The sequence below is a fragment of the Sinohyriopsis cumingii genome, chromosome 2 (genome assembly GCF_028554795.1).
Source record: "Sinohyriopsis cumingii isolate HCF-2022 chromosome 2, ASM2855479v2, whole genome shotgun sequence".
NCBI lineage: Eukaryota > Metazoa > Mollusca > Bivalvia > Unionida > Unionidae > Sinohyriopsis > Sinohyriopsis cumingii.
Genome location: NC_142962.1, coordinates 778,885 through 796,606, shown reverse-complemented (window position 1 = coordinate 796,606; position 17,722 = coordinate 778,885). Strand labels below are relative to the sequence as shown.

General features: G+C 35.2%; 1 protein-coding gene across 2 annotated transcripts in view; it reads right to left on the bottom strand.

Annotated features, from left to right (window-relative positions):
* Positions 1-17,722, bottom strand: part of LOC149804193 (uncharacterized) — a 110,100-nt gene that overhangs the window by 32,329 nt on the left and 60,049 nt on the right. For both annotated transcript variants that reach the window (XM_089937730.1, XM_089937736.1), the window contains exon 16: positions 4,728-4,896. In XM_089937730.1, the coding sequence (XP_089793856.1) occupies positions 4,728-4,896 (169 nt within the window). The remainder of the gene's footprint in view (positions 1-4,727; positions 4,897-17,722) is intronic.

Genomic DNA, 17,722 nt, shown 5'->3' with positions numbered 1-17,722 from the left:
TTTTGTGCTACGCGTTATATTGAAAATATTGCTTTTCCGAACCTGGATGTTTCATTTACTTATGTTATCAAGTCAATTTCAAATGAATTTTGGTTTACTCTAGACACTTTGGCACGTGGCCAAACTACCTTAAGATTTATGGAACTTCTTTACACTTCCGCCAATATCTCTACGCCATTGGTATCAGAGTGTTGAGATGTAAATTATTTTTACTTCCAGAGAGAAAATGCTGAGTTGTTAAGAGATAAACAATGCACTGAATATTGGCCAACAAAGTCAGTCCATTTGCCAATGATAAAACCCCTACGGGATATAGCAAAAGGTTACATCTTGACCCAAAATATCAATTACACAACATCGACGATGACGTAAAACAGCAAAATGCATATTTGACTCATAATTTAATATTTGTCCCAAAATAACTTCGATCTACAACTCTGGAATGATGGGATATTACGAAGTTTTCTTTTAAGTGTGGGAAAGCAGTTAATTAAACACCAAGAGTAATGAAAACAATACAACTGCACGATACATGTAAGATTGAGAAGTTATCCAGGCACAGATTGAACTTCAAACATTACCAGAAAATTTTAATAATTGCAGCTCTATGAAATGTTTAAAGCATTTGCTCTCACAAGGGACGTGAGAGTAAGAGAAAGGGATTATTTACCGTAACAACCAACTTCAGGTTATCACATCATTAGCCGAGTCATGCTGCATACAACGAGGACATTACAGCATACAACGAGGACATTACTGCATACAACGAGGACATTACAGCATACAATGAAGACATTACTGCATACAATGAAGACATTACTGCATACAACGAGGACATTACTGCATACAACGAGGACATTACTGCATACAACGAGGACATTACAGCATACAATGAAGACATTACTGCATACAACGAGGACATTACTGAATACAACGAGGACATTACTGCATACGACATTACTGCATACAACGAGGACATTACTGCATACATTACAGCCTGTTTGATCACTAACTAAGTGTTAAAGCTTTCGTCGACTAAGCAAAGGTATATTTATTATGAAAATATTGGAAATCTATTTATTATGAAAATATTGGACCATCTTTGAAAAAATGCTTTTACGCTAATCAAGTTTGTTAATTTAGCATCAATATTTGATCAATACAGATATTGCAGCTTTTGGCTAACCTGGAGGAAAAAAAGCCCGAAGGCAAGAACTTTTAATCTAAAACCTCACACTATAATCCAACGACTAAATAATTTCAGGAACATGCATAAAATAGTAAAGTAATTTTCAATATAACTCATACAGCGATCGATATGAGATACAGATCTAATGAAGGTGAAACGATACAACGTCTTCTATCGTGATTGTTTATAAACGTAAATACCAACATCGTGTCATCTCTATATTTTAGAAGATTAAACGCATGAGCCCCGATGCTTAATAGACCTGAAATGTCATACCTCATTTTGGCCCAAGTTAACTTCTGATATCGTTTTGGCAAATAGGGGGATGAATCATCGCAACGGAAAGTGACCTTCATTGTCCTTATCTCTCTTTTAAACACTTCTGGTATATTGATGGTGGAATCGCAGGTAGGTAAATTTAATGTATCTAATATATCTGATTTATATTTGCTCATCCTTTTAAATACCACAGACATCACTTCCAAAGTTTACTTCACAACCTAGTTTTATTCTTATCCTTCTTTAATACAAAGCACCTGCCTCTCCAATTATATAATTCAAGATCCTATTTTGTTCTCTAGGATACACCTACTTCAACTTGAGTTAAAAATGGGTTTGCATCCGGTTTCTTTTTATTCAAAGGAAGCCGTTGGAGTGGCAGTTGTGTGTCAGGAAGTGTTGAAATATATTAGCTACAAATGAAAACAAATGCACGAGTCAATTCTACTCGTCACTTCCCTCGAAAGTGATTAGCTATGTTGCTACAATATATATTACTCTATTTTCCATACAACTATCTGTGAATCTACCAGCCTATTTGCGTGCATAAATATATCCATCAACCCATCCATACATCCATCCATCCATACATACATACGTACGTATATACATTACATACATACATACATACATACATACATACATACATACATACATACATGCATACATACATGCATGCATGCATACATACATCCATCCATCCATACATACATGCATGCATGCATGCATGCATGCATGCATGCATACATACATACATACATACATACATACATACATACATACATATATACATTACATACATACATACATACATAAATACATACATACATACATAAATACATACATACATACATACATACATACATACATAAATACATACATACATACATACATACATAAATACATACATACATACATACATACATACATACATACATACATACAGTAGTTGTTTATGTTTATTTCCAAGAGATTTCTATATGGTTTTCTGTATTTATATATCTCATTTTGTAAACGCATTAGTTGACGATGTATATATCATGCTTGCGTTCTCGTCTATGATGTGTCTCATAATTCTATGATATGTATAATATGTATCTTAGCAACCTGATATACTCTTTGTTGTAGAGGTTACTAAGTCATTTAGACAGTCAGTCATAGATAAATGCATGCACGCACGCATACGCGCAAACAAGTATATATATGCATAAATACATGCGTCATATGAAGAAAAGAAACTACATATAGAATTACACTGTTATAAGTTTTACATTTCATTTTCGTTGCTATCTCGGACTTAATGTTAAGCACATAACACTATAGACGTATTAACTTTTCGAAATATTATCATCATCAAGCAACTGTTAAAAGATCAGTGCCATGCTCCGCCAAATGATTGCAGATCTGCATAATTGCAGGTATTGAGATATTTCGTTTTGTCAATACGGTAGCTTACACAGTATTACAATTGTATTACTACTGTATCTTTGTCACTTTTCTGTTCTATTTTATGATCTTGTATTATTCTGAATTTGTTTAATCTGATGTAATCTCTTTTTAAAGAGGAAATAAAGTCAGTCAGTCAGTCAGTCATACATACATATCATATCATGTTGGTGACCGCAAACAGCATAGCTTCATTCTACAATAAAATGTGTGCCCTACTATCAACTAACATGCCCTAACATGATATTAAAAGTAAGTAGTAAATTAACATTAAATATAAACAATTAAAGGCCAAAGTCTTCTTGTCAAATCCGCAAATTTTGTTGTATGACAGCTGTTTGTGTGTGTTTATGTATTTGTTTATGTATTTGTTTATGTTTATTTCCATGAGATTTCTATACGGTTTTCTGTATTTATATATCTCATTTTGTAAATGCATTAGTTGACGATGTATATATATATCATGCTTGCGTTCTCGTCTCTGATGTGTCTCATAATCCTATGATATGTATAATATGTATCTTAGCAACCTGATATACTCTTTGTTGAAGAGGTAACTAAGTCATTTAGACAGTCAGTCATAGATAAATGCATGCACGCACGCATACGCGCAAACAAGTATATATATGCATAAATACATGCGTCATATGAAGAAAAAAAAAAACTACATATAGAATTACACTGTTATAAGTTTTCCATTTCATTTTCGTTACTATCTCGAACTTAATGTTAAGCACATAACACTACAGACGTATTAACTTTTCGAAATATTATCATCATCAAGCAACTGTTAAAAGATTAGTGCCTTGCTCCGCCAAATGACTGCAGATTTGCATAATTGCAGGCATTGAGATATTTCGTTTTGTCAATACGGTAGCTGACACAGTATTACTATTGTATTTTTGTCAATTTTCTGTTTTATTTTATGATCTTGTATTATCATGAATTTGTTTATTCTGATGTAATCTCTTTTTAAAGAGGAAATAAAGTCAGTCAGTCAGTCAGTCAGTCAGTCATACATACATACATACATTCATACATACATAAATACATACATACATACATACATACATTCATACATACATATATACATTACATACATACATACATACATACATACATACATACATAAATACATACATACATACATACATACATAAATACATACATACATACATACATAAATACATACATACATACATAAATACATACATACATACATACATAAATACATACATACATACACGCACGCACGCACGCACGCACACACACATACATACACACACATACATACATACATACATAAATACATACATACATACATGCACGCACGCACGCACGCACGCACGCACACACACACACACACACACACACACACACATACATATATACATACCTACATACGTACATACATACATACATAGATACATACATACATACATACATACATACATACATACATACATACATACATACTCTGGACCGTCCGGAAGAAAGGAAGTTAAAAAGTCCAAAACATTAAATAAGGTTTTAAAGCACCACCACAATTTAATGTTAGAGACACAATCCGGATTAATGAATCGTCGTTGCCTTAATTAATACCTACACTGGATACGAGTCGGTAAAAAAATTGTAAATGTTTAAGTTACCAGAGGAGTTTGATTTTAGAGAGTATTTGCAATCCATTATCGGACCTTCTATTCAATAAAACCAAAGGACATATATCAAATTTCACATTTAACAGTGGACACAAATGTTAACTTGAATTTAAAACAAATAAGGAATCAAAATTTCATCGAATGATGAAACGTACTTGAGGAAATTCTGTAGGTTTCCGTAAGGCACATATTCCATGACCAATGCAATTGGTTCCATGTGCGTACACGCTCCTATCATACCCACTATGTTAGGATGGGAGCCCAGTCTCTTCATTAGGTTTATTTCCGCCAGCAAATCCTCTTTGTACGAAATGGGAGCACTATCTGTAACACACAAACAGAAACATGCCAATGCATTTTAAATAATTCCCAAATATTATCTTGTCATTATATGCAGTTGTTTTTGTCAGGCATGATTAACACCAAGACAGCCATTATGTAAGGATGTCAAGGGTATATTGCATCATTTCCTACGTATGCTGTTTTCACTGTTTTAGCCCGAAACTCAAGAGGAATATATTGTTAATTTACCTAACCTTGCAGAGAGTATGGGCAAAGTAATTTCTGCAAAGAAAAATGTTCGAGTTTGTAAAATGAGAGCTACTGTAAACAAGTTCTGATACTATTTTTGTTTTTAATTATGTCAGTTCGAACATTCTATGTTATTTTTATGTTTTTCGCTATCGATCGATCAGATGTTTAAAAAGGATGAGATCACAAATGACACCTATAAACTGCATAATCACCAGGAAACAATTATGTCACATGATAAATTCTAGAACAATGATTTAAAGTGTATTATTGGTTACCCGCTTATACTATATACCTTCATTATAACAGGACCGGCCTTAGGACGATTGGACCAATTTGGCCCAACTGGGTCCAACGATGACTGGGCCGCACGCGTTAAAATTTTTTTTAAATATATCTAAAGAGAGGAACTTATTTTAAAGTAATGGAAGATAATTTTATGTTCAATATCATAAACAACTTGTTTAAGAGTTTTTTTTCCAAATGTCGCGCTCACAGGGAGCCCTGTGTGTAAATCCAGGGGTTCCTTCCAAAATGATCCAGATCAAGCCCGACATTTGCTGCGGACGCTGCTGCCTTCAGAGATCAAAGCATGCAGGGGCGCCCGCAAAATTATTTTCATGGGGTGGGCAAACATGTTGCGTGGTCAGCTATTAAGTTTTACGGTTGTTAGAGGTGAAAATGGGGAGGGGAAGCAAGTGCTCCCCTCTCCCATACACACATTTGTGCAGACGCCAGTGTCAGCATTTATATTCTTGGAAACATTCATAAAAAACTGCTATGAAGTAAGATAGAGAGAGAGAAAAAACCCAGCATTTATGAAGTATCAGTACTTATAATGTAAAGTATGAGAAGAACTAATTTATAATGTTTGAACACTTATACAATAATTGTTAATAAAACCTTACGTTCAGTCTATCAATAATGGCCATTCCCCGAAACCTTAAAACATTCTGTCTATAGTTTTAGAGCCTAACATCTGTTTCTTTAATTGTCCAAGGTATGTTTTCGGAGAAAGTACAACGCTTGATTCTGTTTCAGTTCTTTTTTCCCCAAATTTCGGTTTATGTTCTCTAATTAAAACTGAAATGGTCAAATTTATATCTAAGTGCAGTATGATCGTTTAATCTTGTTTTAGCTTTAATCGGTTTTACTTTATGATATTTTTCCTATCCTTGATTGATGGGACACACACACACACACACACACACACACACATATATATATGTTTTAAATACTTTACAATATGTTATTTTTTATCCGTTTCTTATATATATTTACTGAATTTTAATGTGTCTACGATTGAAATTTTATGTTCATGTGCTTGATTTTAGGTGGTTTTGAATGGTTTATCTTCCTACTAAATTGTGCAATTCATTTAGGCATTTTCTGAACATTTGCGGACACTACATAACACATTTGTACGTATGTGACGTAAATCCTAGTACGCACATTAACTTTGCCTTCACATGTGATATCGTATTATTACATGATTAGCTTCTTATAAGCAATCAAACATTTTTGCTTCACGTGTAAGTCTGTTAATTGCTTGACATAGAATCAGTGACGAACTTTTATGTTCGACTTAAATTGTGGGTGTCGATGCTTTAGTTGTCTTGCACACTTGCATACAGAACTTCTTTCTCTAGTAAAGCGTCGACAACGTTAATTAACCATCTCTACCTGCTTGCGCTTGATTTTTAAATGGAGATATACATTCTTTTGAAGAAGCAACAAGACAATCTTGAGAACAAAATATGTTGATGATTGCTGTAGCAGATGTAGGAATGCAGATGGACTTTACGATAACAAAAGGAACTAAAAAAAACATGTGATTTTGAGTTCTATTTACTTCTGATATGTGCTGTACGTTGCATATGAATGAAACAATAAAATCAATCTATCCAATAGTTTATACAATCACTGAAGAAAAAAATCCATCATATTAAACATTTTATCGTATTACACGTATGTGCATAAATACATACCGACGTGAATGCCGGGCGGTGTGTGTGGATACATATCCTAAGAAAGAACAATATGTAAGAATACAGTCTTCTCTGGAACCACTTCAATATGTATGCGTACAGCCTTTTATGGAACCACTTCAATATGTATGCATACAGCCTTTTATGGAACCACTTTACACAATATGTATGCATACAGTCTTTTATGGAACCACTTCAATATGTATGCATACAGAATTCTATGGAACCACTTCACATAATATGTTTGCATACAGCCTTTTATGGAACCACATCACACAATATGTATGAAACTAGCTAAAGTTCGACAAATGTAAAAATGGTTTTCCCACAACTTTAGGAAGACAAACCCTACCAAATAAATATCAAACATAAAGTAAAAGAGAAAATAAAAAAAAGTAAATTTGTTCAAATCATGCAATTGGTATTTTTTTTAAAAAAGGAACACATCTACAATCCAATAAACATACGGTAGGAAAGAATAGTAAGAAGTGTTTTACCTACAGTGAATCATCGTAAATGTCATATTCTGACAAAATAATAAAATAAACTAGAGACAAACAGTCATACATATAATTATATTGTTATAAAGGATATACAATATATCAATTTAAATTATACAATTTTATATAGTGCATTAGCATTAAGTCCATTAGGATACAGAGTATCTAACTTATGAATCCAATAAGTTTCTTTTATGAGTCTATTCATGTCACCATACACAATATCTATTGGCATGAAAGAAAAATCAAGTAGAGAGTGATTACTGGTGTTAAAGTGTGTTGAAACATTAGAGGAGAACTGAGGATCTCTATAATTTTTTATATGAAAGCGATGATTATTCATTCTCTTAGAAACTTGTTGTAGTGTTTGTCCAACATATTGCATGCTACATTTTTTACAGGTTATTAAATAAATCATATCAGTTGATACGTAGTTAGTGTTATCACGTAGAGAAAATACCTCTTTTGTATTATCACTACTGAAAGAAGTACTTTCTCTTATGTTTGCACATTGAGAACCTTTTCTGGAACCACTTCACGACCAATTATATCAGGTTATAATTCATATACTGAAAACCTATCCAAATTTATTGATAGTGTTTTACAACCTTTAATGAAATCACTTCCTTCATACATTAAAGATACCACTGATTCCATTAAAAAGTTGAAGTCTATTCCACAGCTATCTGATAACTCAATCCTTGTATCATTAGATGTAACATCACTATATACCAACATTCCGTATGCAGATGGTGTTGAAGCATGTAAATATTTTATTGATAACAATTTTAATAATAGCACACTATCTAGTGAAGATATATGTAAAATATTAAAACTTATCTTGGAAAACAATTATTTTCAATTCAATAATATGAATTACATACAAATAATGGGTACAGCAATGGGTAGTCCCATGGCTCCTTCATACGCTTCCCTTTTCATGGGTAAATTAGAAAAATGTTTTCTTCAAAACGAAAAGTTTAATCCATCTGTTTGGTTCAGATTTTTAGACATATTTATGATCTGGAACCATTCAAATGAAGAACTGAAAAAAATTATTGATCGCCTGAATCATTTTCATCCGACAATTAAATTTACTTATACTGCATCAAGTACGCATGTTTCATTTTTAGATGTAAATGTAATACAAAATATTGATAACACTATCTCTGCAAATATTCATATCAAAGAAACTAATATCCACCAATATGTAGAATATTCTTCATGTCATCCCATGTCATGCAAAAACGGTATACCATATAGCCAGGCCAAAAGATACCGACGCATTATTTTAGATGATTGTCAATTACAAAATTCTTTGAATAAATTACGAACTTATTTCCAAAATAGAAATTATCCTACATACATAATTGATTCTGCACTTAACAAAGCCTTTAATCTTACTCAACATGAAGCTTTAAACCCAGCAGAATGTAAAATAGAGAGAGATGTAATTCCTTTCACAATACAATATAATCCTTCATTACCTAATATAGGTCGTATAATTAATAAATATTATAGTCTCCTAAATTTATCCAATAAAACTAGCGTCAAATCACTTTTCAAAATTAAACCAGTTCTCGCTTATAGAAGACCCAAGAATTTGCAAGATTTTTTAATCAGAACTAAACAGACAGAAAATAAAAAAAAAAAAAACACTTTTCGTCATCTAAATGTAACAGACACCGGTGTTCTCAATGTGCAAACATAAGAGAAAGTACTTCTTTCAGTAGTGCTAATACAAAAGAGGTATTTTCTCTACGCGATAACACTAACTGCATATCAACTGATGTGATTTATTTAATAACCTGTAAAAAATGTAGCATGCAATATGTTGGACAAACACTACAACAAGTTTCTAAGAGAATGAATAATCATCGCTTTCATATAAAAAATTATAGAGATCCTCAGTTCTCCTCTAATGTTTCAACACACTTTAACACCAATAATCACTCTCTACTTGATTTTTCTTTCATGCCAATAGATATTGTGCATGGTGACATGAATAGACTCATAAAAGAAACTTGTTGGATTCATAAGTTAGATATTCTGTATCCTAATGGACTTAATGCTAATGCACTATATAAAATTGTATAATTTACACTGATATATTGCATATCCTTTATAACAATATAATTATATGTATGACTGTTTGTCTCTAGTTTATTATATATATATATATATATATATATATATATATATATATATATATATATATATATATATATATATATATATATTTATTGATGAAATTTATATCCACCATTAGATAAGAACTGAAAAAAGGTTTAGCCTACTGTGTACATAGAATAAGAATTAAAAAGGCCGTTTAAGTAATTACATGTAATCTATAAAACTGCAGATCTTAGCGTTTAAACTTCAGGACAATGTAGCGATTTTCATCCAGAAAGACGTTTCCAAACTTTGGTGAGTTATCATCATCATTATCATCAGTCTCTTGACCTAGTGTGGTCGTCGAGGCGCTGTGCTGCTGAACATCTGACCAGTTCCCTCCACTTGTCTCGATCATGTGCCAATGCTGTGTCTCCGCAAAACTTTTCCTGGTCCATTCTGTGATGTTTTCAGTCCACTTTTTTCTCTGTCTACCTCTCCTTCTGCCAGCCTGGACGCTGCCCTGCAGGACTGTTGTGGATAGACTGTTGGCTCTTGTGACATAGCCACACCATTTCAGCTTTCTCTTTTTGACGATGGTGAGGAGGTCCTCATATTGGCCTACTTTGCGCCTGATGGTGTTATGCACTTCTTCATTTATGATGTGGTCCATGTAAGAGATGTCAAAGATGGTTCTGTAGCATCTCATTTCAAGTGCCTGGATTCTTCGTTGTAATTCTGCTGTCAAGGTCCAGGCCTCACATAAGTACAAAAAGATTGAGATGACTAGTGCTCGCAATAGTCTGATTTTAGTTTTCAGACAGATCTTTTTGTCTCTCCAGATGGGTCTTGCTTTGACATAGCTGCCGTTGTTTGTGCTGCTCTTGACAAACTTTCTGCTCTTGATCCCTCTTCGGTGATTATGAAACCAAGGTATTTGAACTGGCTCACTGTTTCCAGTTCATGGTCTCTGACTTTAATCTTGGCTGAAATTTGTTTGCCACTATTTGTCATCAGCTTTGTCTTCTCAGCGCTTATCGCCATGTCAAATCTGGAAGATGTTTCATCCAGGTTCTTCACTAAGGTGGCAAGCTCATCTTCACTGCCTGCCAGCCCATCAATGTCGTCTGCAAAGCGTAGGTTACGCCCTCCAATGCTGACTGTCCCACAGTGGTTTTCCAGGGCTTCGCTCATGATGCGCTCTAAGTAGATGTTGAAAAGCGTGGGTGACAGGAGACAGCCTTGACGCACTCCGACTATTGTCTGGAAGCAGTCCCCCACAGAACCTTGGGCAATTACTGCACTGGTAGCCTTGGCGTACAGCTGCTTGATGGTATTGGTCAACTTTTGACCCATGTTGTACTTCTTCATTGTGGCCCACAGTGCCTCATGCCAGACTCTGTTAAAGGCCTTTTTGAAATCTATGAACACATGATAAATGTCTTGTAGGTGTTGCGAGTACTTTTCACACAGAACTCTGAGATTGAATATTTGTTCTGTTGTGTTTCTTCCACTCCGGAACCCGGCCTGTTCTTCAGCGATTATTTTTTCTGCTTGTGGTTTCAGTCTGTTCAAGATGATCTTCAGCATTACCTTACTAGCATGGCTGATCAAACTGACAGTTCTGTAATTTTGGCACAGCTGGAGATTCCCTTTTTTGGGGAGTGTTATAATCAATGACTGGGTCCATTGTGTTGGCCATTCACCTGTCTGCCAGATCTTGTTGCAGAGTTTTGTTAGTAGCTCTTTCACTGATTCCCCACCCCACCCCATTCTTGATAAGTTCAGCTGGGATGCTGTCTACTCCAGCTGCCTTCCCATTCTTCAGTGCTCTTATTGCTGACTCCACCTCTTCTTTGAGAATGGGGAAAACATCATCCTTGAGGAGTTTGGAACTTCAAGCACGTCTGGGTCTCCTGTGGACTGATGGTTGTAGAGTTCTTTGCAATACTAAGTCCATCTATTTGCAGTGTCACTCGCTTCTGTGATGCATTTTCCATTTTGGCTTGAATGGTACTGACTCTTGGTTGTTTCTGTCTGGTGAAGTCTTTCACAATTGGGAATGCCTTTTTTGATGTTTTTCCTTATCAGACTGCTCTCTATTTCTGTGCACGTTTGTCCAGTCCAATCTTCTTTTGCTTTCTTCAAGTTTTGTTCTGATATTCTTGTTTATTTCTCGGTATTCCATTGCCCCTGTTGTGTGTCTGGTGTTTTTGAGGTCTCTTCGGACATCACACAACTTCAGAATCTCTTCTGTAACCCAGGGTTTTTTCTTTGGGCGATGGAGGCAAATGATGTCCTTGGCAGCTGCTGTCATGACTGTGCTGAAAGTGTCTGTCATCACTTTAACATTATCATCCATCACAAGGAGTGGAACAAATTTTCCTCCAATTGTGGCTTGGAATGACTTGCAGATATTAGGGTCCTTCAGTTGTTCAAGGTTGAATTTGAGCCTGATGTTCTTTGGCTTGTTAATTTTCTTCAGCTTCACTAGGAAGTTCATAATCACGAGGTCGTGATCACTTCCAACATCAGCACCTGGGAACGTCCTTGTTTTTGCTCTATTGATGCCAGATTGGTAAAGGTTTCGAACCAGTATGTAGTCGATCTGGATGTGATAGGTTCCATTTGGTGCGTGCCATGTCCAGCACCGTGAAGCTTTATGTTGTCCCAGGGTGTTGGCTAGTACCAAGTTGTTGTAGCTTGCGAAGTAGAGCAACCGCCTCCCTCTTTCATTGGTAACCTCATTGCAAGAAGATCCACAATGATCTTCCCAGTCTTTTAGAGCATCTTTGCCAACTTTGGCATTCCAGTCTCCTTGGATGACGAGGAAGTCGTTTTTACTGACCATGTTTAGAATACCCTGGAGTTTGTTGTAAATCTCCTCTCTTTCTTCATCATCATGATCGGCAGTTGGAGCATAGACTTGGATAATTGTGATGTTAAAGGGAGATGCTTTCAGACGAATGGAAATGATTCTGCTAGATATGGGGCAGCATTCAAGCACAGATCCCTTGCTGGCTTTGTTTACAAGAAAGCCTACTCCATTTATGGACTTGTCAAACTCTCCGCTATAGTAGAATATATGCCCATCTTCAGTTTGGTGTTCTCCTAGGGCTTTCCATCTAACTTCAGAGAGTCCCAGAATGTGCCATGTGTAGTGTTCCAGCTCATGTGCCAACTCTTGGAGTCTTCCAATTTGCGCCAGAGTTCTAATGTTCCAGGTGGCGATGGCGATGCTATCTGTCGCTCTGATATTATGCAAAGTACCAGTAGCACACTTGTCACCACCGTCCTGGTGGACAACGGCAGGTGCGGTCCTTGTTGACCCGGGCGACGACCGAGCCGGTATGGTAAGATCCGATTTGTCCAGCATTATCAGTGTGTCTTGGGCAAAAGTCGTCTGGCGGAGCCCATCGCTCTCCAGACCAAGGAGTTGCCAGAAGGGGATATAGTACATTGTCCAACTGCCTTAGGGTCTCCACTCCGGATTTTCTTTTAGGGTTTACTCCCATAGCCTTTGGGTAGCCAAAGCCGACCTGCAAGGCAGCAGGAGACTCGTGGATTGGCGCGTGCGTACATTTCCCGAGCAGATAAAGAATGGCGATCGCAAATCTATGGAGGTAATAAAATATCAGGTGAAAAATGTTTGTCGGGATCTATTTTTTGGCAATTTCATTCTAAAATAGGTAAATTGCTATGCTTTCTCAACCGCTGAAAGTGCTTGCAATACAGTAACTCACCGATTAGGAACCACGCGTCTGAAAACGCACATTTCATACCAAACAAAAACATTAGCATAAACAAAACATTAACCAAATGTTACATAGATTGCAGTTTTTAATGAGAAAATTCAACATGAAACAGCAAGTATCCGTTTTGTTGTTATGTCCTCAAGATTAATACCTTTATAAATCCGTTTTCTTGCTCGGATTACCTTATCACTTTTTCAGAAACACTGAGTGAATTTATCTCAAAACCAGACACGCTTTCTCTTACGTCCCATGCTCAATGCTTTGCAGCACCCGTAAGCATCACAAACCGAGGTAAATGTTAGAATGTATTGGTTTTTTTGACGCCTGTAAATATCACGCCATATTACCGGCAGGCCTAAGTGTATTGTTGCAAGTATGACGAATGAGTTGTGACAATTGCTGTTTCTGTTACAGTTATTGTTGACATTGCCACTGTAAACGTCACATATTGTGACATGGACTGTTTCTGTTACATCTACCTTTGGCATTGCAACTGTAAACTTCACATGCTGTGATAGGGACTTTTTTGGTTAATTTACCGTTGATGTTTCAACTGAAAACGTAATATACTGTGACAGTGACTGTTTTTGTTAATTTACCGTTGACATTGCAACTGTAAACGTCACAAATTGTGACAGTGACTGTTTTTATTACATTTATCGTTGGTACTGCATCTGTCTTTCAATACATCTAGCTAGGAATGTATGTACTTACCTTTGTTATCCTTCCATTGCTTTATTTACTTATATGTGCAGATTATTCCATGTTTTGTTTTCAATATAGTGGAAAAAATTAGGAAGTTTGGGGTAGTAACTGATTAAATAAGATTTATAAGTTGATAGACTGATGGATGGCTGAATGAATGCATATGTAGGAAGGTAGAAAAATGTCAATCCTACAACAAACGTCACAATGCATAATTTTTATTAGCAACATTTATTCTAGAGTCCCCGATAGTTGTCATGTTGTTACTTTTAACGGCGCGAAATGAACCTATACTTGTTTAGTCCCATAAATCATCCCACAAAACAGTTCTGATACTGACTGACTGTTTGGGGAATAATCTCGCCTATGCTTCAAACTGTGAATTAGCATGAAGATACTTACGATGGGAATAGAAGATCATTACCGGTATAATGTATATACCTCTTTCACCTACTAAAACATGTGTGAGTTAACCTGCTTATGTTATTTGCATTTATCTGCATACATGTGTAATTCAGTTTTTTACTAAGCTTTATTTGTATATTGTATAATAAAGATGACGATACCATGTTGCTTATTGTACTAACCGCCATTCAGTTTCATTAAATAAAAAACAAAGTATCATCACATTCCGTTTGGGCTATTGGAATGAATAATGACGCTTCTTCTTCTAAAAATAACTCAAGGGGTTAATTCCTTATCAAAGAGCACTACTGTTCTTTTTCATGTATTGTTGTGAAATAATTGCTAATCGGTTTGTGTTGACCAATTAAAACTCAAAGTTAGAGAAAAGTGAAAATACACAAATTTATTACATTGTAGTTGTAGACCGTTACGAACACATTTTAGAAACAAAATGTAGATGTGTGAATTTTAGTTACTTTGCTTTTTAATTCTGCCGTCTGCTAGTGTGTTATTCCACCTTCATTTACAACGAATCAAATATAGGATTTGATCCGGAAATATTCTGTACATATTGCCGAAAGGATCCCTCAGCTGATCGTAGCCCAAGAACCGTGAGAAATACCGGTAGGTGTCTAATATCTCCACTGTTGTTTAGTGTTCACGAGTGTCTGCATGTGATTTCACATTTTTAAAAATGGCGAGATTATCCCCCAAACTGTCAAACAGTATTAGTACAGGTTTGGGGGTTGATTTATCGGCCTAATAAATGTTAGGATACAATATGACATTTACCGGCGTTATAACACACGGGCACTATAAAGCACTGTGTGAAAAACAAAACCGTATTAATGATAGATAATGTCACAATTTTAAGTATAATGTTTACCGGAGTTTGTGGCACTTATTAATGTCACAACAAATGTCACAAAGTAACACTTAAGTACTACTTTGCATTCGATGTTACAAATAACTTGTGACATTTACTGGCGTTTGTAACAATTACAGGATCAATGCTTTCTTTAAAATTATTTACTTATGAAAACAAGAAACATCTCGGCTGTGCTTAGGCAGTAACTATAATTTAGTCCAATAATTCAGACAGAGAGAGAGAGAGAGAATTAAAAGTGTTTCAGATCCAGTTGTGCCAATTCAGTATTTTGCTTCTTTGATTACTAAACTGCAATCTTGAACAACAGGTAAAGAGTATTACGAGAGATGGAGGAAAGTGCCATTTGCTTTATCACATTCGGAACACCTTGTTTTTGCGTTGTGTTTAATCTATAGATAAATGGGTGAATAAGTATAAATTCTTCTACATCGAAGCCAACAAGAAAATGCAGTCCAGACATGTAAAAACTACTTCCTTAATTTACTAGAGTACCGCTTTGTCAGCTCTAGATGAAAATAGACTGGTTATACAAGATTCGTTTAGCAGGGCCGCGTACTCGTTTATTATTTTCATGAAAGACATAGACAATATATGGGTATAATATTCTAATGATGGCACGACCAAACACAGACAATGATAAATGTTTCTTATTTCAATGTGGACATTAAAGCACATGCATAAACGCACAACTTACGAATTTATTTCAGAAAACATTTGTAAATGGCATATCAACGATTAAACTGCATCTGTAATAAATATTTACAGAAAACAAGAAACACTTCGTATTGTCTCATTCTTTCGTACAAGCGATTATTAGAAAACAAGCCTGATATGTTCTGCTAGTTAAGGCAAAGAAATTACTGCATAAGATACACTAAAACGAAGCACAGAAAGGGTTCGATCTAAACTGTAAATGACGGATATAGTGGAAGTTTGGCCCTTAAAAGCTCCAAACTCTACCTCTGTACGATATCTGCTTAAAATTATTACAGTTAGTATTCTAATATTTAAGGTTATAGTCAAAGAATGAAATTAGAATAATATTTCCATAGGCCCAAATTGAAATTTATTGTACTTCGGGCCATGACACGAAATGAATATGTAAAAAAGGTGAATTTTACAGATGTCATTGTAACCAAAAAAATGTTAAACTGATAAATGAGAATTGGCAGCGCGTTATATCCGTGTCATATTTAAGGATATAAGAACCTGAATATATACGACAGAGACTTCATTAATTGTTAATGATAACTATGTCAGCCGAAAATAGACAAGGTGTGAAGATTGGGTTTTGTTTATCGAAATGACCAAGGGTTAAATGTTGCAGAAACAGCTTTTGTACTTGATGGAATGTTTGTCATAAGTTTAAAATTTGTAGAGATGAGTATATTAATTTCATTAGGAAAATGTAAAATTATCCACATGATTGGAGGGGGGGGGGTGTATTAATAGCGGAGTGATATTTAAACGAGATCCCTTTGGGTAGTTATTGGTTTGGAGGGGGTGTTTCCCATCCGAAGTCTTGTGTTTTAAATATAAATTACACAGCAAAGTCAGACACTTTAGTGTTTGCACGAGGCGAAAGGTCTTGACTCCAGGGGTGGGTGAAACCCTTTTAAACATTAAGGACGTGTAGTTGAGAGTCTGTGAGATCATCCTCAGAAAAGATAATCAACAACAACAAAACAAAACAAAACATATTAGTAAATAAATGTATAGATGGTAAGTGTGTGCTGTATTACCGGTCTGTAGGTTTACACGATATATGTTTATTCGGTGGCACGTATCCTTGTACTTTTTCACTGTATCTTCTTCGGGAGTGTACGTCCGTAAGAAATGTATGGAAATTTCCGAGTAATATTGTGACGCATTTAATTATATTATAAGTATGATTGTATTTTTCATGACAAAATAATTCAAAAACTTGTGTTATTTTAAAACATAATTCCATTTGTTACAAATTATTTCCGATTATAATAAATATAATTATATTTGGCACATGTCAAATATGCCAACATGACTTCATACTGGGATGTTGTAAAATATATTCTGTCCAAATCAAACTATTGGAGAAATTTCGGATTAAAAAAAATGAAGAAAGGCTTCAGTGCCTGCACTTCATATTTTGACCAACTCGCTAATGCCCGCACCGTGTCTTTTACAGGTGGCAGGTGTAGTGTAAGTTTTATCATCCGACTTCACTTACACTATTTAGATGACAGATAATACACATAGCACATTCATGTACTAGCGGTACTAACCATT